General features: G+C 39.4%; 1 protein-coding gene across 3 annotated transcripts in view; it reads right to left on the bottom strand.

Moving 5' to 3' along the window:
- The window catches only part of LOC131063487 (cytochrome c-type biogenesis ccda-like chloroplastic protein 2), a 248932-nt gene that overhangs the window by 36964 nt on the left and 186250 nt on the right, over positions 1-25718 (bottom strand). For all 3 annotated transcript variants that reach the window (XM_057997339.2, XM_057997332.2, XM_057997322.2), the window contains one exon: positions 1118-1164. In XM_057997339.2, coding sequence (XP_057853322.1) covers positions 1118-1164 — 47 coding nt within the window. The remainder of the gene's footprint in view (positions 1-1117; positions 1165-25718) is intronic.

The following is a 25718-nucleotide window of genomic DNA, read 5'->3' as shown; positions in this document are numbered from 1 at the left end:
AAACTCGCTGTGATGCTGGGATAAGTGATGCAGACTCCTATAAGCCATATTTTTAGTGTCGATAATTTTTTTGATGCCATGAATTTCATAATCCTTGATATTTGTATACATTTGACAATACTTATGATTTTAAATTTGTGTATGTAGCAATGTTGTTTCCTTCAACTGAAAATCAAAATTTGTCTTTATACTCGTATGTTAATGCATACTTATGTATATGGTCAAAGTAGCCTCTATTTGATTAGTTTATTGTGTCTTTAGAGTTTATTTATTAAAGGGTGCATGAAAAAAGTTTTAAATCCTTTAAAAACTCTATATTTCATGGTTTCTTCAATTTGTTGAATCTTTGCCAAGTCTAGGTGTCAAGTTTAAGTCAAAAATCAATTCTGAGTCTGAGTCAAGATCAAGTCTTGTAACTATGGTTTGGATCCTCAACCTAATAAGGAAATATACGAACAAGGACTTAGATCATCTTAGAATAACTTGAATTACAACAAACTTTATCACATTGCAATCATTTCATCAATCCAAGGCTTCTATTAAGCACATATTTGTAAGTGAGGATTGGTCTACATCATCATATGCTAAAACTAATTCATGTTTGACATAGTAAATAGGATTTCGTAGGAGAATAGCTTTTGGCTTCTGATGAAGGATATTTTCAAGGTTAGTTCATATTTGATATTTCCATTAATTTTTTGTTCATATTTGCAATCTGTTTGTTTATTTTTATTCACATTTATTTATTAAATTCAATTTAATTGCAATTTGACACGATTTTTAAAAATAAAATAATCTCTGTTTTTTTATGATTTTTTCTACAATTTTATAAACCTAGTTTTCTCTTGATTAATGCAAAAAATCTTAATCTATAGTTTGCTCAGTTAGTACCAAGAATTTTTTTTTATATACACTTTTAATAATCAATTTTCTCCTAATTGAAAATGAACATTGTGTTAGCCTTATAAAATATGCTTTAGAAATAAATGTTATAGTTCTCATGGAAGAAAAGAAATCAAAACCAATTTTTTTTCAATTATACATTTTTCATGTATAAAATATTTATCTTAATTTCCTAAGATTGGGAATATGGATGGATCATATGGTGAGATAGAACCTCATTGAGTTGACCCATGTTGAGTACTTTCTTAGAGAGAGTAAGCTCTGCACATGAAACATTTTTATATTAGACATAGCTTACCAAAAAATACTACATAGATTATCAAATATTATGTTGTCATAAAGCTACCTTGCTAACTTAAGATACGTGCATAAATAATCATTAGATTCTTAATGTTTGTTATTCTATATGGTAGCCAATGATGCATGACAAAAGCATGCACAATGTTACAAACCAAAATAGCATCCATAATAAAAATGTGCAAGTATGGCTACCAAGTGATGATCTGTAGACAATATTTTTTTGATGATTGTTACAAATATATATCGATGTTAAAAATTTACTACTTATGGGAGGAACACAAATAAAAAAGTGATGCAAAAATCATTAAAAAAAATGTGTGCATGTATTTATGTATATGTGTGGATATATGTCTTATTGAACCAGCTTCACAATGAATTTCCTATGCACATTTCCCAAGTAATGCAAAGATTGAGATGGTAATCCACACCTGACATACATATCAATATACTCAATTGTAATTGAAAAAGGAGTTAGACAAAACAAAGAAGCCTTGAATATTGTTAAGATATAAACAACTTCATTTAGGCAACAACAAAGGAAAATTTCTTTAATAGAGTTTTGAGGCCCAAACATTGCCAATTAGAATCATTAAGATTGCTAGAGTTCCAATGTGTGGATCTAAGGAAGGGAATGTTAGTCCTCATTTTGCACTCACATTTGGAACTTCATGAATTGTGTACTTCCATTTTTTTCATTTGGAAATATTCATGATGAAATGAGTCATTTTATGTGCATGGTATATTCTTAATGATATGAAGTCATGATGTAAGAAAGTCACAAAGTCTACATGTAATCATGTACAAAAAAGGTAATTTGACTATAATAACTCCATTAATATACCTATGAAAAGTAACATAACCTTGAGATGAGTCATCTACACATTTAGTGAATTTTTCATAGGAGACACTTACTATTTGGTTTCAAGACAAATGCACAAATTATTGTTGGATCCTTTCTAGCATTTATGCTACTAACTCTAAAGGTAGCCAAAAGACTTTATGGAGAGATCTTCCGGATTTTAGAAAGAACTTCAAAGATTTCAAATGGATCCTAGCAAGGTGTAGATGTGGTGGAAGTCGTACTACTACTCTTTCTGGTCAACACAGAAAAGAATGCTAAGTATCTTCTCCTCTCTTAAATAAAGAGATCCCTAATGTTGTTTTGGATGGTCAAAAGGGATAACCTCAAGGTTCCTAATGTCAAGCCTTGACTGCGGGATAACTTAGTAGTTTGATGTGTTTTGCTGGTAACACAAGGGGCTTACGGTTACAACAAGCTGGCCTACATCTGATGATGCTTTGAATAGCTGGGAAAAATAAACAACAAAAGAGATAGGGTTTAGGGATCCTAAGTACAATGATGGTAACAGTTGGTGCTACGAGTAGACAAATTTCCATAAACTAACCCCTTCTTCGCCAGAGATACACTCACAACTTCACAGTGATAGTGCAATCTCCAAGGGAATGAAGGATTTTCAGACTACATGAATTCATTGAGGCACCCAATTTTGGTGCAACCTCGGACAAACACCTACAGTTGAACTAAGCACACTAATAATGTTTAGACTAACCATACATGGTGACCTACAATCAACAGGCCCCCAATGGTATGAACCAGAAATCAAATCAAATACCGCCCACATTTCACCATTAAAATCACTGAACTCTACTTAACCAATTGAAGGGAAACCATGCAAACAGAAGAAAACAAAATAACAAGCACCATACTTCAATGTTCATATATTGATTTCAACTGCCATTACAACAATTTCTTACAGTAATCCTATTCTACTCCTAATTACAGCTACTGTTAACTCCTAATGATCTAACTCCTAAAGAAAAATCTCCTAACCCCTCACAAAAGAGAGGCACTACCTTTTATAGATTTTACATTTCAGATCAAGGGCCCGGATTGAAACCATCCAATGGATGCAATCTGCCCTCTAGAAGCCTTGCAGCTTTAACCCAAGCCTAGTAACTCTTGGCTGCCACTTTCAACTACTTTCTCAGCTACCTACAACTACTCTACATCAATTTGGTCAATCAGGTAGATAAAGAATAACTGACCTGTGTACCTGTTGACGTGTATTTTATACACCATCATACACAGAATAAAATACCAATAGGCATCTTATCCTCTCTTGAGAAAAAGCCTCTAACTGCTGAAGATTCGCATAAAGGATCAATTAAGAAGACTCCAAGGTTCTGGTTAGTAGGGTCTCTACGTGTGGACAAGCTTCCAGCGGTATGATGTGATTTGCTGTATCCTTCAAGGGGTCTTACGCTTCCGAAAGTTCAAGATTTTACTAAACTAAAGAAACTTTAAAAAAATAACAAAAGAGTAGGGTTTTCAAGGGGTATAATCTAGTCTAACCCTAAGAATGACTTCGTGTAGACATGACTTGGCAAGATTCAACCAACTTCAATTTTGCCATAAGATAACAACTCAATTGAAATTGATGCGATCTTCTAAGGTAACAAGATGATATTCAATACATCAAAGATCAAAGATACTACCACGAAGGTACATATCTAAGGTACAATAATGATTGAAGATTAAGCGATTCAAGGTATTCTCCAGTCGACCACGCAAGGCGTTCCTACAATCAGCAAGAAGCTAGTGGTTTGGATTACGAATCCTACCAAAGATCAAGTCTTACACTATGTCCTTCAAATTAACACACTACCTTGATTGAGCATGATTCAAGTAAATTTAACAACCATGAAGATAACCAAGAAAGTTGCAACAAAACACCATAACTTCAATATTTCATTGATTTCAAAGTCATCATGTACAACAATTGCTTGAATTCCTCTCCTCAAACTCAATCTTGCTACAAAAGTAAAATTGCTTCTAATTTTAATCTCTTTAATCTCTCAACTATCTCTATTCTCTATTACTCTAGTTACAAATGAAATGAAAAATGAGGGTATAAATAGCATCCTCAATTACAATGAATGGTCCAGATTGAAAGTAGATCAACGGTCAAGATCATGACACCTAAACCCTAATTAGGGTTTGTTACAAATAGCCCCGTTTTTACTGAACAATATTAAATACATAGCCAAATATTAAATTTGGCACAAAAACCTAGGAGACATAAACCAATGACAAATAAGATGCCATGTCATCTATAACAACCTCTCATCTAGAATCTTATTCCCTTTCCAATTCTCTTTTTTAGCATATGCAATGAATCTTGATACGATTCCTTCGATCTCTGCAATTGGAATCTCGGGAAGATTCTTCATACTTTCTTCCAAATGTATGACTTGATCGAATGCATCTAGAAATGCTGCGTCCCATGAAGATTCAAGTTCCTTTGTTCTTTCAATCAGGAGCATGGTGGCAAAATCTGATCATATTGCTCATCTGTAACATTAGCGTCCTTGCAAAAGATGACCTGGATTCTATCCTCTAATTCCTGCATATCCACATCTGTCTCGACCTCGATCCTTCTGCCAAGAATGGTACGAAGTACCTCAAATACTCTGTCCTGGATCGGATTGATCACCTCCTCAACTTGGCTACATTTAGTACTGATGTCCTCGAAGAGAACACTCTTCATATGGAGTAAGGTTGACCACTGAAGCAAACTGTGAGGTCCTCCATCCATGATCTTCTCTTGCGCTAAGACCTTCCTTGATGTGTGTCTAATTACTTTCAAGACAGGAATGATAACATCTTTGGTATGGGCAAATGTGGCTACTGTTATCATCAAATTGTGGATTATCTCAAGAACCTGGACAGCTTGATGAATAATCTTCATCATCCTTGTTACAAATTCTATGGCCACTGTATGAGATCTATCCATCCAAGTACTTGTACGCTGGACCATATTCCTGAATCTTTCTGCCTCATTGATTGATTGAAGTGGAAGTGCCTGCACTGGTGATCTAGCTGGATCCTGACGTCCCAAAGGTTCATTGATGTGACTGAAATATGTCCTCCATGCACCGACCTCTCTCTCAAGCTTTCTATTCTTCTCCATTTCTTCTCTAAGCTTGTCTTTCAATGCTTCAAATGAATCGGTGGCATCATCCAACGTCTGCTCTGCTGTGGATGGTCCTAGCTCAAAAGTCTGTATATCATATTCCTCTGCTAGGATCTCACCTTCATATTTGTCTACTGCCGGTGTAGCTATCTGCAGTTTTCTGGATCCAGTCTCATCTCGAATCATCTTGGACATCTTGGTAGCCTTTCTCTTCTCTGTTACTTCGTGAGAACGTCCCACAAGGCTCTCTAAATCAATTGCATTGTCCTCGTCCTCTACTACGATCACCTTGGTTAATCTTTCCTTCAACCAATCTGGGATAGCCGATCTTGTCTCTTGAACTTGAATTTCCTTATGTACTATTTCTTCTTGTCTGGGAGGAGATGTTATTTTATTGTCTTCTTTATCGTCATCAAACTCATAATCTTGGAGAGATCCATCTGGTGACCCTTGCTGTGCCTGTCCTTCCTCCTGCCTGTCGTTCTGTACCATCGACTCCATGGATTCTTCCACTTGAAGTGTCCTTTTCTCCTGTTGAGAAGATGTGCCGGATGAACGATCTCGGTTGGCCTCTTGTTTCTTCTTGGAAGATTCTCTCTTTCCAGGTCTCTCTTTCCTCTTCGAACCTCTTGGATGGAGATTGCCCTCACTGGCACATCGAAGGTTACCTTCACCTGAATTTCTAGGATTAGGATTGCCTTCACTCACACTAGCTCCACCTTCGGCTGGTTTCTCTTCCAAAGTGAAAGTCATAGCTATGCGTTGCTCTCTCAACTTCTGATGCTGTACGTCAACCCATCTGCGAGTACAAGACAAGACTGGAGCCATTAAAGCATCTAAATCCACGACCTCGAGCTCATTCCAATCTAACCTTATTGATTTGCTTTCTCGATCATAGGATGGCTGGATATGTCTGCCACTGTCCTGAGCTTGGTCGGCCACTCTGTAAATCCTGCATTTCCTGATGAAATCCAAAGGCAATCTAGAATGCATTTTTCGTTTCACTTCAAGATCATCTAAGAGATTCATCATAAAATCTTCTATTTGGTACTCATGCTTAAACTTCCTACCGACTGTCTCCTCCTGGAAATCAATACTGTGCGGTGTGTTCGGGATCTTGCTCAGACGGTGACGGCTCTTAAGTAACCAGTTCTTATTAATTATGCTTAGACAAGCATCTGGATCATCTTCGTACATTGACCTGGCTCCTTCTATGCTCTTATATATCATGTCCCTGTGCTCTGGAAGATGGAAAGCTTCACTTATAGCTTCCTCTGAAAGGTACGCCAAAGTGTTTCCCTCATTGGACACGATCGTTCTGGACTGTGGATCATAGTGACGAGCACACTCGATCATCAACTCATGGCACTAAACAGCTGGAGGAAAGCCGGCCGCCTTAATGATGCCACTCTCGATTATTCTCCGGGCGACAGGTGATGGCTTGCCAATGTAAGGGACCTCTCTAAACTTCTTCGTGCTGAAGTTGCCCAAGTTAGTATCTCCAATGTTGCTCCACTTCGACACGATCTTAGTCTCCACTTCTTCGGTCTTCTGATCTTCTTTCATGAGAGCTGAACGACTGGTGGATGCTCCCGCCTTCGGGGTTGCCATACCTACACAACATTTCACAATGAGAAACTAGATCTTGCAATAAATAACATAGATTAGAGAATATTTAGGAAACTCCATGATAAGTCTTAGAGTTATCATTTCCTAAAAAACGATTGAGCTAGGAATTCAAAATTCAAAATTCAAAATTTAAGCTATGACGATCTAAAACTTAAAACAATAAAACCAAATCGCCATACCTCACGAGAGAGCTAACTCTAGAATGCAAATGAATAAAATCGCCTAGGCAAAATTGAAGTTATATAGTCTTCAACGTGATCTCTCCTTCAAAATAGCAACTTCGCCACCTTTGATATGTCCTTGACGTAGTCTCCAATATCTTCTTCAAGTTCGCACAATATGAAACTTTAGATTCGCACCACCTTGGATAATCTTGGCGCCACATTGCTTGAAATGAAAGTTGCACTTGAACACAATTTCGCACTTCTCCCTTTGTCTTCCAAATCGCATGTGAAATGGCAAAAAAAATGATAATGTGAAAATGAAGATTTTCACCCTCCTTTTATAAGCGCTTCTCACCACAATTACCTTAAGGCCGACTTGTATAAAAATAAGGCAATTTAAATGATTTTTAATAAATAACAAGGCCAACTCTCATAAACCAAGCGCTCCCTTTGATTTTTTTAATTAATAAATAATTAATTAAATGCCTTTATTATTTAAATGAATAAATTTCGATTTTTTACAAGGCAAAATAATTAATTAATACCAAGCGCAATATTTAAATGCCATTGAATTTTCAAAAAAAATCGAATTTTAGCATTTAAAATGAATTAAAAAAAAAACAAACGTTTGTTTAGCGCCAAAAATGGAAAAGTGAGAGGATTCAAACCTCATCGCCCTGGTCCCTGACTGAGGGACAGGAACGATCCATCACTTTGTCCATGATCCTTGCATTTTTGACGTCCAAGGTTTCCATCTCCACGTTGAATTTGCTATTTTCGCTGGGTCCTTCGAGCTTAATCGACTTGCTTGTGCGAATGAATGCCTCTCATGACCATTATCGCCCTAGTCCCTTGGAGAGGGACAGGAGCGATCCTGGTGTTTTCTCTTTTACTTTGCATCTTCGATCTCAAATTTTCATTGTAAGGCGAAAAATAACATTGTTTCTTTACTCCACGCTTGTATCACTTGACTTTTATGAGGCATTTAGACGTTGGAAGGATCATCGCCCTTGTCCCTTGGAGAGGGACAGGAGCAATCCTTGTCTTCTAGCTTAAAATACTTCGTTCTTGATTTTAACTCCACGTTCATCACCTTTCAAAAGACGTCTCAAACCCTCTGCAACTTTGCTTTAACGTGATCTTCGAAGGATAACTAGTAACTTAGCAAATATCGCCCTGGTCCCTTGGAGAGGGACAGGAGCGATCCTTATGTCCTGGCTCAAATTGGCAAACTTTTGATCTTTGTTCTTCATTCATTGCTTTCCAAATGGTGTTCTTTACCTCGCCTATCCTTGCATTGTCTTGATTTTGAAGGAGCATGAGTGTTTTAATAAAAATCGCTTTGGTCCTTGTCCAAAGGACAGGAGCGATATAACTTTTTTATTCAAATTGGTATACTTTGACGTTCGACACCTTTGCATATCAGCTTGTTAAGACTCCTTAGACCTTGTGTGATCCTACAAAACCTTGACTCGGCATGAATTTTACATGAATTGGCAAGTATAATAGATATCGCTCTGGTCCCTTGGAGAGGGACAGGAGCGAACTTTAAGATTTTGAGCTCGTCTTTGTTTCCATCCACTTGCCATCGCTTTCATAATGTAAGATGAAGTCCTTTGATCCTTCTTAGTCGCTTGATGTGTGATAAACTTTCAAAATTTATGCCTTTATACAAATTTCGCTCTGGTCCCTTCCTGAGGGACAGGAGCGAACTGGGATATTTTAGTGCAAATCTTTCAATGTTGGCGACCTTTGATGCTTTATGCTTGATTGAAACACCTCGAAACGTCCTTGCCACCTTGTTCTTTGTCTTGGAGTGTCTTGAATTTGGAGGAACGGCAATATAATCATCATATCGCCCTGGTCCCTTGGACAGGGACAGGAGCGATATTGGTCCTGTAGGCTTCATTTCATCTTATCTCCTTCAAAATTTATCTTCAATGGTCTCGTAATGTACCTTTTCACTCATCCATGCCTTGAGACCCTTTCAAACTTGGCAAGAAAATCATCTAAGACAAAAATCGCTCTGGTCCCTTCCTGAGGGACAGGAGCGAACTTGAGCATTTAGGTCCCTTGTTGACGTTTTGTAATCTTCAATTTATCTTCAACGGGTGAGTTGCCTTCAAACATAAAATTTGCTTGATCTTTGCCCAGAACGTACCTTATGAAGAACTTCGCTCTGGTCCCTTGGAGAGGGACGAGAGCTACAAAGAACTTCGCCCTGGTCCCTGACTGAGGGACAGGAGCGATTTTTGCATTTTGGGTCATTCTTCTTCACGACCGCACTTCAAGTTATATTCATTTGGCGAAACACATCTCCTTGGACCTCTTCAAATCGTCAAGCCGTAAAAATCTTGCAAGGACAAAGCAATATTTGATTTTAAGCTCTGGTCCTTCACTGAGGGACAAGAGCGATTTTCTTCCCTGAGGCATTTCCGTGTTCGTGAAATTCTTCAATTTATATTCAATGGAAAGATCACGCCTTTCTCTATCACTTCCATTTCGAAATCTATCTTGACCTTGCAGAGACGGTAAGATTTTTGAAAACGAGCTCCGGTCCTTCACTGAGGGACAGGAGCGATCTTGCTCCTACAGGCCAAAATATCAAGATTTCACAAATTTAATCACTTCACAAGGCGAAAACAAATCATTTCAAATGCCTAGGATCAAAAATCAAAAAGGTCAAAATTTGGTCAAAATTAGTCAATTGGACAAAAATTCACATTTCATCTTCAACACTTAGACAAATTTAAGCTCTGCACTCAAAATTTCCAATTGAAAATAGACCATTTTGGGGAATTCATTTCATTCAAAATTTGCATCCTACGAAAGGAGGCTCAAAAAGCTCTCAAAAGTAACTGGATTCTGGCCTGAAAAGACGGCAATTAAAACCCTAAGGCTTGACCATAAATCCAGACAATTGACAAACTAACAAAACCCTAAAAAACGAAGCGAAAGGCGAGCGAAAAACGAGCAAAAAGAGGGGGTCCCCATTTTAAATGGGGCGATGTGTGAAATGGTCACAACATCTGGCAACACCACTGAGAAATGTTGAAAAACATTTGGGAATCAATCCTTCTAAAAGAAAACTCAGAAAATTTTCCTCAACAAAACCAGGAGTTAAGAAACACTTACAAGAAGAGACCATCATATTGAGACAAAGTATCAAGTCCACAGTTACCCATGTGTGTGCAAATGCGTTAATTCCCCTCAACAAGACAATCATGATCTTCAGGCTCCCCTGTGATAAGCTACGTAGTTCGTCTAAACTCCAAAAGCATCCTGGATAGAGCCTCGCTGCCAGTCGGACGTCCATAGTCCCGACGAGGTTATCGCCGCAAGCTCACGAACATTGCTCCATTGCCAACCAGGCATCTATAGCCCCGATGGAGTTACTCGTAAATTCCCTTTAGCCAATTTGATATTTCTTTTAGCTCATCTTTTCTTTTGATTTTTCTCATTTTTTCATCTTTTCTTTTGATACTGCTTTTCAGTTCCGTCAATTCTTTTGGCTTGTGAGTAGTGAAACTCACTAGGGTTTGAGGATTGCGGTGGCACTGAAGTTAGACTTTAGATTTTTCACTGATCACAGCTTCGCCTGGAAACCATAATGACTCGGAGATTATAAGTGTGTAAAGATATAATAACTGGAAGACAAAAATACGTGAGTTCAATAAGCTAATCTACTTCAATGTAAATACGTCCTGACTCAAAGCTTTATTAAAAGAAACTCCCTTCGTAATTCCAAAAGACCTCATGATTTTCCAGATGCAACCAACAATCTAGTGGGAAGTCAGAGCGTTACATAACAAAATCACCCAATATCAAATGGATACCCCTCAGGACAAAACAACTAACCTAAAACAAAAACACCTAAACTAAGAAAACGAAAACAAAAAGGCAAACCAAAGCGAGAAGAAAAACAAACAAATGGAAAACAACGAAAGCAAACTAAACTAGCTATGTACAAGGGAAGGCCTTGGGCATCTTAGGACTGGAAATAATGTTTGAGATACCTCCCATTGACAGGCAACGGGATGTCTTCTCCAGTTAAAGTCTGTAACCTAAATGCATTTTCTCCCAATATCTCTGAAATTTGATAAGGGCTTTTCCAAAGCTTATCAAACTTATCATGTTCTCCTCGTTTCTCATGTGCTTTGTCCCAATACAGGACAAGATCTGAAATTCGGAATGCCTTAACTCTTGCTTGTCGATCAAACCATCTTTTCACCACTCCTTGGTGTTTTGCAAAGTTTTCTAACGCTTGATCTCTCTTTTCTTCCAGGTTCATTAACTGCGTCAATCGGGCTTGTACTGCATCAGTGTCTTCCATGTACTCCTGAATAAATTTCAAAGTCGGGATCCTGAGTTGCATGGGGAAGACTGGATCTTGACCATAAACCAGAAAATAAGGTGAAATGCCTAATGCGTTCTTGGTCCTGATTCTGTCTGCCCATAAGGCGAATCTTAACTGGGTGTGCCATTCTCTCGGACTTCTTTCTAGCAATTTCTTGATAACACTGAGCAAATTCTTGTTGGTAGATTCTGCTAACCCATTACCCTGAGGATAATAATTTGATGAAAACTTAAGGGTTATTCCATATTCAAAAGCCCAATTTGAGAATCTCAATGATGTGAATGTCGATCCATTGTCGCAAACCAACGCATAAGGACATCCAAACCTTGTGATTATGTTTTCCTCCAGAAATTTGATTACAACTTCAGTAGAGCAAACTTTAAGTGCTTGTGCCTCTGACCATCTGGTACAATAATCTGTAGCTGTGATGATGTACTTGTGTTGTGCCGAAGATGCGGGGTTAATAACACCAATAAAATCCATTCCCCATTTGGCAAATGGTCTAGCTTCAATCACTGGATTCAATGGCATGGAAGGATTCCTTTCTCTAAAAGCTGCGACTTGACATGTATGGCAAGTCTTGATATGATTAAATGTGTCTTTGAAAAGCGTAGGCCAGTAATATCCTGCTCTCAGGATCTGATGAGCTGTAGCAAGGTTGGCTCCATGTCCGGTTCCAAACTTGGAATGGAAATGTTCAATTATCTGTTTCGCTTCATCTTTGCCAACACACCTCAAATATACTCCTTCGTGATTTCTGCGATATAGAACAGATCCTTGAAGCATGTAGTGTTGACACTTTAACCTTAGTGCTCTTTTCTGCGTAGGTGTCATGCGAGCAGGACATCTGTGATTAAGCAGGTATGTCACAATATCTTTGTACCATTCATCATGTGTGACGTCTTCTAATTCATAAACTTGCTGGACTAATCCTGGTCCATCAATTGCCAATGTCTGCGCCAAAGCTTGTCCTCGGACAAGTTTCATGGGCTGTATTTCAATATCAAATTCTTGGATAATGGCGACCCACTTACCTCTTCTTTCTCCTAATTCATTTTGCATGAGAAGAGTCTTGACTGCCGCATCAGGTACTATTGCATAAATTTTGGCCCTTAGTAGGTAATGTCTAAATTTCTTCACTGCTTTTACTAATGCGTATGCTTGCTTTTCGATGTTGGGATATCTAAGTTCTGCATCTTTCAGCGGGGTACTCATGAATGCAATCGGATTTTCATCTCTTTCTTCACTTCTCTGGGTGAGAATGGTGGCACAAGTGTAATCAGAAGCGAAGGAATATAAATAGAAGGGCTTGAAATAATCAGGACTGATTAATACTGGTGCCTCTGTGATGGCCATCTTTATTTCCTCAAACGCCCTTTGGCTTGTGGAGTCCATTCAATCTTTGCGTCTTTCTTTAACATTTCATTCAAAGGTCTGACAATCTCGGCAAATCCGGTGATGAATTTTCGGACAAAGTTGATCTTGCCGAAAAATGACTTTAGTTCTTTCTTGCTTGCTGGCAAATTGATAGTGGATATGGCTTTCACTCTTTCAGGATCGATGGATATTCCTCTTTCTGAAATGACATGTCCTAAAAGCTTTCCTTCTGTTACTCCAAATATACATTTCTTCGGATTGAGAGAGACACCGTATCTTCTGCACCTTTGGAAGACTCTTCTTAAGTCGTCCACATGATCTTCTCTTTGCCTAGAGAAAACTGTGATGTCATCCATATATATAACAATGCATTTACCAATTAAATCTTTGAAAGCGATATCCATAGCTCTCTGGAATGTGGCCCCGGCATTTATAAGTCCAAAAGGCATTCTCTTATATGCAAATGTTCCCCACTTGGTGGTGAAAGCAGTCTTTAGTCGATCTTCAGGTTCGACTAGAACTTGGTTATATCCTGAATATCCATCTAGAAAGGACATCATCTGCGATCCATTGACAACCTGCAACACTTCATCTAATGATGGTAGCGGATAATTATCTTTCTCTGATGCTCGGTTGAGATTTCTGAAATCAACACACAATCTGATCTCTCCATTTTTCTTTCTAACAGGTACCAGGTTGGCGACCCACGTCGAGTGTCTTACTGGGAAGATGATCTTGGCTGTGAGTAACTTCTTCACTTCTTGGTATATCAGGGGTTCCAATAAAGGATTAACCGGTCTTTGTCTCTGCCTGAATGGCTTGCTTCCTGGCTTCAACGGGATTGTGTGAGTAATAATTGCAGTGTCGTAGGTCTTGAGATCTTCATAGCTCCATGCGATGACATCTGGGAAGTCCCTCATGTTTTTCAAGATTCCATCTCTTTCAGTTGCCGTGCAGGACTTTCCAATGAATACATTTTTAGCTTGTATATCATCACCTAGATTGATCGTGTCGCACATGTTTCCGTCCGAACTGTGGTTCTTCTTTTCTTTCAATTTGTCAGGATCAAAAATTCTCTCCAATTCTACCATTCCTTTTGGAATAGTGTTTGTCTTTAAATTCAAGACACCTTCAGCATCGAATTCTGCTTCTCCCACCTCATCTTCATCAATGATCTGTGTTAAGAAGACGTCCGTGTTGGTTAAGAAGTATAAGATGTGCCTGTCATCTTCGAAAACTTGGAAATTGGTAATGTTGTCTGGGACTGAAGGAACTGATATTAACTCGACTGTGAACTTCTTCAATCCTTCCATTGCTAATGGTATCAAAGAACTAGCGGCCTGTGCAAGTGAATTCGCCACTTGATTCTGATGTCTATAAATAGAATTGATATTGAAAGCTTCAAAACTCTCAATAAGATCCCAGACTTGATTTTTGTATTTGGTCAATCTTTTGTCATGGCAAACATACTACTTCCTGATTTGCCTTACAGCAATTTCTGAGTCTCCATATACTTGCAGTATTTTCGCCCCCTTTTGGATGGCTAATAATAATCCATGAATCAAGGATTCATATTCAGCTACGTTGTTGGTGCAAGGAAATTGTAATCTGTGAGCGGCGAGGTAGGTTTCTCCCGTTGGGCTAATCAATTCATAACCAGCTCCAGATCCTTGTTTGGATTTAGATCCATCGAACCTTAATATCCAAATTTGATTTTCTTGATTTTCTATCTCTGGACTTTTCTGACTTTCAGATGATGTATCGGATAAGACTTCATCTTCCATAGAACTCTCGGTCTCTGTAGAGCTTTCATTTTCTGAATCTTTAATTTCTTCCAGAATTAGTGTCTGCGGGGCTCTTTTGTATACTTGCTCCAATGCAGTCTGGCATAAAGCACAAGATAATTCCGAGTGGACGGCATTGTGAATTCTACACCAATTTGGAAGAAGCAAATCTCGGACGGATGTTAGGTTGCCAAGTTGCACACTTTGCTGAATGTTTCTATGTACGAATCTCCTGAAATTTTCAAACATCCCTTCATCCTCTTGATCGGATCCTTGATCACTTTCGATGACCATCTCTGTGGACTCTATTACCCTTTGCTGGGTATCTTCATTTTGTACGCTTTGTATCATCAGGACTTCCTCCACTTTGGGCTTGTACGTCCCTAGGTCAGATTCTAAGAACAGAACCTCGTTATCTTCCCCATATTCAGTTATCATCAACCTCAACCTTGGAGTGCTATCGATCTTGATCTGGTTCGAGACTCCTCTCCATGGTAGCCACATGTGTGCAAAGTCAGTCGACACATATCCATTCAATTTTCGTGACCAATCTCGACTTAGGAGCATCCCATATGAATCTGGAATATCCACTACTGATATATCTATGAAGTTCTGGACTCTTGGGTCTGCGGCCAACTGCATATGTATGTTGTTCAATTCGCCCATGACTGGAACTTCTGTCTTATCAAGCTAAGTGACTTTTCTCTTGGTAGGAGCGGGAGTTATACCTAGTCTTTGACAAACAGCCAGGGGCATCACGTTACTTGAAGCTCCGGAATCATAAAGGCAATTGTGTAGTAATTTTCCAAATATTCTAACTGATAGCAGGAACGGTGCCGGTTCATCTTTTGCTTGGGAAGGGACTGAGGTCTCCTCGCTCGGTTCCTGATGTTTGACTTCATTAATCTTTGAATGATCGTCCTTTGCTGGGCTCTCCTCTTTTGAGTGATTGGCTTTGTTTGTAGATTTTCCTTTCTTGACCACATCTTTCTTGATCGCGACTTCCTTTTCTGGAAGAACCAGGTTAGTGGTGAGGTTTTCTTTGACAGTAGGCTGAGTCCTCTTAGTCTCGCCCCTTTTGAGTAATACTTTTCCTTCCAACATATCTTCCTTTTTAGCTGGGAAGGTTATGGTTTGGACCATACATTCATTCTGTTCGGAATGTCCTTGTGGATCGGCTTCCTCTTGGGTCACATTGATAGTGGCTTGAACATTTGACCTAGATTCACTCAAACTGTTGATTACTGCATCTTTGATTTCTGACACTTTTAGCAACTCGTAGAGTGGTAGACTCACTTTGACTTTCTTGAGTTCATCCAACACTAGTGCGGCCAATCTTTTCATTTCATTTCCTGCGGGAGGTGCAATATTCCTTTGTCTGTATTCTTGAGTATTCTGCGGGTACTCTGGAATGTTGCTGGCTTGGGGATCCGGCGGAGTAGAGAAATTGTTTGGAGGGATCGATGTAGTTAAAGGTTCTTGGTTCCTTTGATTTCTGTGATAAACTCTTTGATTCACACCTCCTGATGATTGATGAAATACCTCTTTTATGCCTTCTACTAGGACACTGTCGTTCAATGGTGGAAAATAATACTCTGAATCTTCTATAGGTCCATTTGCAGATGCTGGCGGAAACTGGGATCCTGGTGGTATCATTGGTCCATTAGCTGACTCTGGTGGAAATCTTCCATTTTGTGCTTGACTAATTTCTTCTTGTGAATATCTGCAGGTTTCAACAATCATGGCTTGACCGTACTGCGTGGTTGGAACAATTTCGTATCCTGTCGTGGGAGGATTTTCAGGTGGATTAGTGGTGCGCATCTCTTGTTGGAAAATGTCAGCCGTGATCTTGAACTCAGGACACTGCAACTCAGAATGTTGGTTCGTATTGTGGAGTCTGCACCAACTGGACAAGGCTGCTTCAGCTAAAAATACTTTGCTTGTAGAAGGATTTTCTTGATTTTGCGAATTTGGTGGATTGTCTAGAGGCGTCACCACATTTCCATTGTTGGGAGCCGTATTCCATGGTCTCCTTTGGAAACCTTGGTTGTTATTTCCTTGATAATTATTGTTTCTAAAACCTTGATTATTATTTCCTTGGAAATTTTGATTGTGATTTATCCTTTGCATGCTTTGGAGTTGATTATTCTGGTTCCTCAAATGAGTCACCTCAGTTGATAGCCTCTTGACTTGCTCAATCAACTCTTTCATTTCGTCCTTTTCTTCTTGTGTCCTTGACGAACTTGTGGCATTTTGCAGGTACACAGGTTGTGCGGGTGGAGCTTGAGAAATTGGAGCTCCGGGGTGAAGGACCAACTAATTTGCCGGCTGTATGCTTGGATACGTTGCTTGCGGAATTGGATTCATGACTGGAGTTTGGTTGGCCAAGGCTGTACCAACTGCCTGCATCTGGTTAGGTGCTGCGACAGGTCCCATATGTAGTAGTGGCCCAGTGATATTCTGTCCCATGTGCTTACTTACTTCAATAGCTTTTGCATAGGCCGCATTTAGATCATTCGGAGTTGGGTGCGTCCTTACGAACATAGCAGTGAGATGATCTAAGGCTCCATAGTAAATTTCTCTTGGATCTGCAATGAGATAAGGAGGACGTAGCATCGTGTATGCGCGGTGAAATCTGTTGTTGAAGGAAGTAATAGGTTCATGTTCTCTCCTTCGGACCTCTACAAATTGTCTATATAACTCAGCTGGTGTAGTTGGGATACCAAATTTGGCAATGAATGCGTCTTTCATCGCGTCCCAAGTCCTGATGGACCCTGTAGGCAAATGAATGAACCAAAAGTATGCCTCTTCTCCCAATGAGTAGGGAAAAAGCCTACATGCCACATCTCCATATTCAATTTGTCTGTTACGAAGAAGGTCCTCAAACATCTTGATATGATCTTCAGCCGTGCGATGGAAATCACTGACATTGAACTTGGAACAAAAATGCTCTGGATTCTTTGGCATATCATGATAAACTGCAAATTCCAATGGTGATGGATTGTTGACTAGCCAAGTCGCACCATTAAGTATATGAGGAGGAGGAGGAGGCGGCGGAGCTCGTTGAGCCATTGTACTTTTTGAAGCTGAACTTGATGAACTGGCTTGGCCCTTCGTTTGAGAAATTGCCTGGATACTGGATTGGATTGCTGCTTGTACTTGTTCTTGAAGAACTTGTGATGACTCAGGAGATTCTTCCAATCTTAGTTCAAATTCTTTAGGAGTGTCCTCTCTTTTAACTCGCTTCGCCTTTGAAGTAAACTGAAGTTCACTTAGATTCTTGATGCCTGGTGTCGACCTCAACAATCTTTGATGTTTCTCGGGCGAGAAAGAACCAATGCGATCCAGCGTGAAATCTTGCGAGGATCTATTGTGGATTCCTTTGATTGCGAAGTTCTCTAGCTACGTCCCTTTGATGTTCTTCGGCTCTACCTTCCTCTTGTTCCAAGATAATTCTGACTCTGTTATACTCAACTTCACTTCTCCTTGCGTTCCACGCTACTTGATTCAATTCTGAAATGATATCTTCTTGAGTGTTACCTATCTGCAAATTTGGTTGTACCACTTGATTCAATCCTTCATGTGGCAACACCATCGTACTTCATGATCACTTTTGCAATGCATTCCTCTTCAAAATCTTTACTTTCAGAAATTCGGAAAACTGCCCTCCTTCTAGCGCCAATTCTGTTGACGTGTATTTTATACACCATCATACACAGAATAAAATACCAATAGGCATCTTATCCTCTCTTGAGAAAAAGCCTCTAACTGCTGAAGATTCGCATAAAGGATCAGTTAAGAAGACTCCAAGGTTCTGGTTAGTAGGGTCTCTACGTGTGGACAAGCTTCCAGCGGTATGATGTGATTTGCTGTATCCTTCAAGGGGTCTTACGCTTCCGAAAGTTCAAGATTTTACTAAACTAAAGAAACTTTCAAAAAATAACAAAAGAGTAGGGTTTTCAAGGGGTATAATCTAGTCTAACCCTAAGAATGACTTCGTGTAAACATGACTTGGCAAGATTCAACCAACTTCAATTTTGCCATAAGATAACAACTCAATTGAAATTGATGCGATCTTCTAAGGTAACAAGATGATATTCAATACATCAAAGATCAAAGATACTACCACGAAGGTACATATCTAAGGTACAATAATGATTGAAGATTAAGGGATTCAAGGTATTCTCCAGTCGACCACGCAAGGCGTTCCTACAATCAGCAAGAAGCTAGTGGTTTGGATTACGAATCCTACCAAAGATCAAGTCTTACACTATGTCCTTCAAATTAACACACTACTTTGATTGAGCATGATTCAAGTAAATTTAACAACCATGAAGATAACCAAGAAAGTTGCAACAAAACACCATAACTTCAATATTTCATTGATTTCAAAGTCATCATGTACAACAATTGCTTGAATTCCTCTCCTCAAACTCAATCTTGCTACAAAACTAATATTGCTTCTAATTTTAATCTCTTTAATCTCTAAACTATCTCTATTCTCTATTACTCTAGTTACAAATGAAATGAAAAATGAGGGTATAAATAGCATCCTCAATTACAATGAATGGTCCAGATTGAAAGTAGATCAACGGTCAAGATCATGACACCTAAACCCTAATTAGGGTTTGTTACAAATGGCCCCCTTTTTACTGAACAATTTTAAATACATAGCCAAATATTAAATTTGGCACAAAAACCTAGGAGACATAAACCAATGACAAATAAGATGCCATGTCATCTATAACAACCTCTCATCTAGAATCTTATTCCCTTTCCAATTCTCTTTTTTAGCATATGCAATGAATCTTGATACGATTCCTTCGATCTCTGCAATTGGAATCTCGGGAAGATTCTTCATACTTTCTTCCAAATGGATGACTTGATCGAATGCATATAGAAGAGCTGCGTCCCATAAAGATTCAAGTTCCTTAGTTCTTTCAATCAGGAGCATGGTGGCAAAATCTGATCATATTGCTCATCTGTAACATTAGCGTCCTTGCAAAAGATGACCTGGATTCTATCCTCTAATTCCTGCATATCCACATCTGTCTCGACCTCGATCCTTCTGCCAAGAATGGTACGAAGTACCTCAAATACTCTGTCCTGGATCGGATTGATCACCTCCTCAACTTGGCTACATTTAGTACTGATGTCCTCGAAGAGAACACTCTTCATATGGAGTAAGGTTGACCACTGAAGCAACCTGTGAGGTCCTCCATCCATGATCTTCTCTTGCACTAAGACCTTCCTTGATGTGTGTCTAATTACTTTCAAGACAGGAATGATAACATCTTTGGTATGGGCAAATGCGGCTACTGTTATCATCAAATTGTGGATTATCTCAAGAACCTGGATAGCTTGATGAATAATCTTCATCATCCTTGTTACAAATTCTATGGCCACTGTATGAGATCTATCCATCCAAGTACTTGTACGCTGGACCATATTCCTGAATCTTTCTGCCTCATTGATTGATTGAAGTGGAAGTGCCTGCACTGGTGATCTAGCTGGATCCTGACGTCCCAAAGGTTCATTGATGTGACTGAAATATGTCCTCCATGCACCGACCTCTCTCTCAAGCTTTCTATTCTTCTCCATTTCTTCTCTAAGCTTGTCTTTCAATGCTTCAAATGAATCGGTGGCATCATCCAACATCTGCTCTGCTGTGGATGGTCCTAGCTCAAAAGTCTGTATATCATATTCCTCTGCTAGGATCTCACCTTCATATTTGTCTACTGCCGGTGTAGCTATCTGCAGTTTTCTGGATCCAGTCTCATCTCGAATCATCTTGGACATCTTGGTAGCCTTTCTCTTCTCTGTTACTTCGTGAGAACGTCCAACAAGGCTCTCTAAATCAATTGCATTGTCCTCGTCCTCTACTACGATCACCTTGGTTAATCTTTCCGTCAACCAATCTGGGATAGCCGATCTTGTCTCTTGAACTTGAATTTCCTTATGTACTATTTCTTCTTGTCTGGGAGGAGATGTTATTTTATTGTCTTCTTTATCTTCATCAAACTCATAATCTTGGAGAGATCCATCTGGTGACCCTTGCTCTGCCTGTCCTTCCTCCTGCCTGTCGTTCTCTACCATCGACTCCATGGATTCTTCCACTTGAAGTGTCCTTTTCTCCTGTTGAGAAGATGTGCCAGATGAACGATCTCGGTTGGCCTCTTGTTTCTTCTTGGAAGATTCTCTCTTTCCAGGTCTCTCTTTCCTCTTCAAACCTCTTGGTTGGAGATTGCCCTCACTGGCACATCGAAGGTTACCTTCACCTGAATTTCTAGGATTAGGATTGCCTTCACTCACACTAGCTCCACCTTCGGCTGGTTTCTCTTCCAAAGTGAAAGTCATAGCTATGCGTTGCTCTCTCAACTTCTGATGCTGTACGTCAACCCATCTGCGAGTACAAGACAAGACTGGAGCCATTAAAGCATCTAAATCCACGACCTCGGGCTCATTCCAATCTAACCTTATTGATTTGCTTTCTCGATCATAGGATGACTGGATATGTCTGCCACTGTCCTGAGCTTGGTCGGCCACTCTGTAAATCCTACATTTCCTGATGAAATCCAAAGGCAATCTAGAATGCATTTTTCGTTTCACTTCAAGATCATCTAAGAGATTCATCATAAAATCTTCTATTTGGTACTCATGCTTAAACTTCCTACCGACTGTCTCCTCCTGGAAATCAATCCTGTGCGGTGTGTTCGGGATCCTGCTCAGACGGGGACGGCTCTTAAGTAACCCGTTCTTATTAATTATGCTTAGACAAGCATCTAGATCATCTTCGTACATTGACCTGGCTCCTTCTATGCTCTTATATATCATGTCCCTGTGCTCTAGAAGATGGAAAGCTTCACTTATAGCTTCCTCTGAAAGGTACGCCAAAGTGTTTCCCTCATTGGACACGATCGTTCTGGACTGTGGATCATAGTGACGAGCACACTCGATCATCAACTCATGGCACTAAACTGCTGGAGGAAAGCCGGCCGCCTTAATGATGCCACTCTCGATTATTCTCCGGGCGACAGGTGATGGCTTGCCAATGTAAGGGACCTCTCTAAACTTCTTTGTGCTGAAGTTGCCCAAGTTAGTATCTCCAATGTTGCTCCACTTCGACACGATCTTAGTCTCCACTTCTTCGGTCTTCTGATCTTCTTTCATGAGAGCTAAACGACTGGTGGATGCTCCCGCCTTCGGGGTTGCCATACCTACACAACATTTCACAATGAGAAACTAGATCTTGCAATAAATAACATAGATTAGAGAATATTTAGGAAACTCCATGATAAGTCTTAGAGTTATCATTTCCTAAAAAACGATTGAGCTAGGAATTCAAAATTCAAAATTCAAAATTTAAGCTATGACGATCTAAAACTTAAAACAATAAAACCAAATCGCCATACCTCACGAGAGAGCTAACTCTAGAATGCAAATGAATAAAATCGCCTAGGCAAAATTGAAGTTATATAGTCTTCAACGTGATCTCTCCTTCTAAATAGCAACTTCGCCACCTTTGATATGTCCTTGACGTAGTCTCCAATATCTTCTTCAAGTTCGCACAATATGAAACTTTAGATTCGCACCACCTTGGATAATCTTGGCGCCACCTTGCTTGAAATGAAATTCGCACTTGAACACAATTTCGCACTTCTCCCTTTGTCTTCCAAATCGCATGTGAAATGGCAAAAAAAATGATAATGTGAAAATGAAGATTTTCACCCTCCTTTTATAAGCACTTCTCACCACAATTACCTTAAGGCCGACTTGTATAAAAATAAGGCAATTTAAATGATTTTTAATAAATAACAAGGCCGACTCTCATAAACCAAGCGCTCCCTTTGATTTTTTTAATTAATAAATAATTAATTAAATGCCTTTATTATTTAAATGAATAAATTTTGATTTTTTACAAGGCAAAATAATTAATTAATACCAAGCGCAATATTTAAATGCCATTGAATTTTCAAAACATATCGAATTTTAGCATTTAAAATGAATAAAAAAAAAAAAAAAACGTTTGTTTAGCGCCAAAAATGGAAAAGTGAGGATTCAAACCTCATCGCCCTGGTCCCTGACTGAGGGACAGGAGCGATCCATCACTTTGTCCATGATCCTTGCATTTTTGACGTCCAAGGTTTCCATCTCCACGTTGAATTTGCTATTTTCGCTGGGTCCTTCGAGCTTAATCGACTTGCTTGTGCGAATGAATGCCTCTCATGACCATTATCGCCCTGGTCCCTTGGAGAGGGACAGGAGCGATCCTGGTGTTTTCTCCTTTACTTTGCATCTTCGATCTCAAATTTTCATTGTAAGGCGAAAAATAACATTGTTTCTTTACTCCACGCTTGTATCACTTGACTTTTATGAGGCATTTAGACGTTGGAAGGATCATCGCCCTTGTCCCTTGGAGAGGGACAGGAGCGATCCTTGTCTTCTAGCTTAAAATACTTCGTTCTTGATTTTAACTCCACGTTCATCACCTTTCAAAAGACGTCTCAAACCCTCTGCAACTTTGCTTTAACGTGATCTTCGAAGGATAACTAGTAACTTAGCAAATATCGCCCTGGTCCCTTGGAGAGGGACAGGAGCGATCCTTATGTCCTGCCTCAAATCGGCAAACTTTTGATCTTTGTTCTTCATTCATTGCTTTCCAAATGGTGTTCTTTACCTCGCCTATCCTTGCATTGTCTTGATTTTGAAGGAGCATGGGTGTTTTAATAAAAATCGCTTTGGTCCTTGTCCAAAGGACAGGAGCGATATAACTTTTTTATTCAAATTGGTATACTTTGACGTTCGACACCTTTGCATATCACCTTGTTAAGACACCTTAGACCTTGTGTGATCCTACAAAACCTTGACTCGGCATGAATTTTACATGAATTGGCAAGTATAATAGATATCGCTCTGGTCCCTTGGAGAGGGACAGGAGCGAACTTTAAGATTTTGAGCTCGTCTTTGTTTCCATCCACTTGCCATCGCTTTCATAATGTAAGATGAAGTCCTTTGATCCTTCTTAGTCGCTTGGTGTGTGATAAACTTTCAAAATTTATGCCTTTATACAAATTTCGCTCTGGTCCCTTCCTGAGGGACAGGAGCGAACTGGGATATTTTAGTGCAAATCTTTCAATGTTGGCGACCTTTGATGCTTTATGCTTGATTGAAACACCTCGAAACGTCCTTGCCACCTTGTTCTTTGTCTTGGAGTGTCTTGAATTTGGAGGAACGGCATTATAATCATCATATCGCCCTGGTCCCTTGGACAGGGATAGGAGCGATATTGGTCCTGTAGGCTTCATTTCATCTTATCTCCTTCAAAATTTATCTTCAATGGTCTCGTAATGTACCTTTTCACTCATCCATGCCTTGAGACCCTTTCAAACTTGGCAAGAAAATCATCTAAGACAAAAATCGCTCTGGTCCCTTCCTGAGGGACAGGAGCGAACTTGAGCATTTAGGTCCCTTGTTGACGTTTTGTAATCTTCAATTTATCTTCAACGGGTGAGTTGCCTTCAAACATAAAATTTGCTTGATCTTTGCCCAGAATGTACCTTATGAAGAACTTCGCTCTGGTCCCTTGGAGAGGGACGGGAGCTACAAAGAACTTCGCCCTGGTCCCTGACTGAGGGACAGGAGCGATTTTTGCATTTTGGGTCATTCTTCTTCACGACCGCACTTCAAGTTATATTCATTTGGCGAAACACATCTCCTTGGACCTCTTCAAATCGTCAAGCCGTAAAAATCTTGCAAGGACAAAGCAATATTTGATTTTGAGCTCTGGTCCTTCACTGAGGGACAGGAGCGATTTTCTTCCCTGAGGCATTTCCGTGTTCGTGAAATTCTTCAATTTATATTCAACGGAAAGATCACGCCTTTCTCTATCACTTCCATTTCGAAATTTATCTTGACCTTGCAGAGACGGTAAGATTTTTGAAAACGAGCTCCGGTCCTTCACTGAGGGACAGGAGCGATTTTGCTCCTACAGGCCAAAATATCAAGATTTCACAAATTTAATCACTTCACAAGGCGAAAACAAATCATTTCAAATGCCTAGGATCAAAAATCAAAAAGGTCAAAATTTAGTCAAAATTAGTCAATTGGACAAAAATTCACATTTCATCTTCAACACTTGGACAAATTTAAGCTCTGCACTCAAAATTTCCAATTGAAAATAGACCATTTTGGCGAATTCATTTCATTCAAAATTTGCATCCTACGAAAGGAGGCTCAAAAAGCTCTCAAAACTGACTGGATTTTGGCCTGAAAAGACGGCAATTAAAACCCTAAGGCTTGACCCTAAATCCAGACAATTGACAAACTAACAAAACCCTAAAAAACAAAGCGAAAGGCGAGCGAAAAACGAGCAAAAAGAGGGGGTCCCCATTTTAAATGGGGCGATGTGTGAAATGGTCACAACAGTACCCCCTTATTTTAAATACATTAAATGGGGCACACAGGTGGTTATTTTACAATAAAGCAATTCAGTTTTACAAACTGATTTTATGGAATTTCCTGCTTTGCAATTTCTGAGTGTTCTGTTGATGCCTTTCAGAGACTCACAATAGCATCACTTTGGTCCTGACTTTATGGCACGCTCTTCAATGCTCTGGAATCACCATTTTGATCTTGCGCATTGCATCTTCATCATCCGGCCCTGGCATTCTTCAATCCAGGCTTTAAATTTTCCCTCAGCTCTTTCTAGTGGCATTGATCTACAAAAGCAAGTTCAACTTAAATCAATCACCTCAAAAAATTTAAGTAATTTTAACAAATATTAAATGTTGTCAAGGCAACGTTGGGCTTCGTTTCGGCGAATATGAGGGGAAAATGAAAGATGTTTACTTTTAAAACAATCCAAACCTCCGTTACTTCATCTCACTTCTGACTTAAGAACGCGCCACTTTAAAGGGAAAAGTTAGGCAATTTAGAAAAAAATTGCCAAAAAGTTCCCTTTAAAACTTCACTTAATGTTTTCCTTTTTAGGGAAAAGTTTGGCAATTTGGAGCAAAAGTGCCAAAAAAATGCTAACACTTTGATGCCTATAATTCCACTGAATCCCCCTTTTGTCTGTGTTCAACTTAACTTGCGGTCACTTTGAGGGGGAAAGTTTGGCATTTTGAGGGTAAAGTGCCGAAAAGAAGGTTTATGTTTTCATGCACATGATTTTATCAAATTCGCCCCTTTTTAATTTCACCCTTATCCT

This window comes from Cryptomeria japonica, chromosome 5 (assembly GCF_030272615.1).
Source record: "Cryptomeria japonica chromosome 5, Sugi_1.0, whole genome shotgun sequence".
Taxonomy (NCBI): domain Eukaryota; kingdom Viridiplantae; phylum Streptophyta; class Pinopsida; order Cupressales; family Cupressaceae; genus Cryptomeria; species Cryptomeria japonica.
The sequence above is the reverse complement of the archived record's forward strand: the minus strand, read 5'-3'. Positions and strand labels throughout refer to the sequence as shown.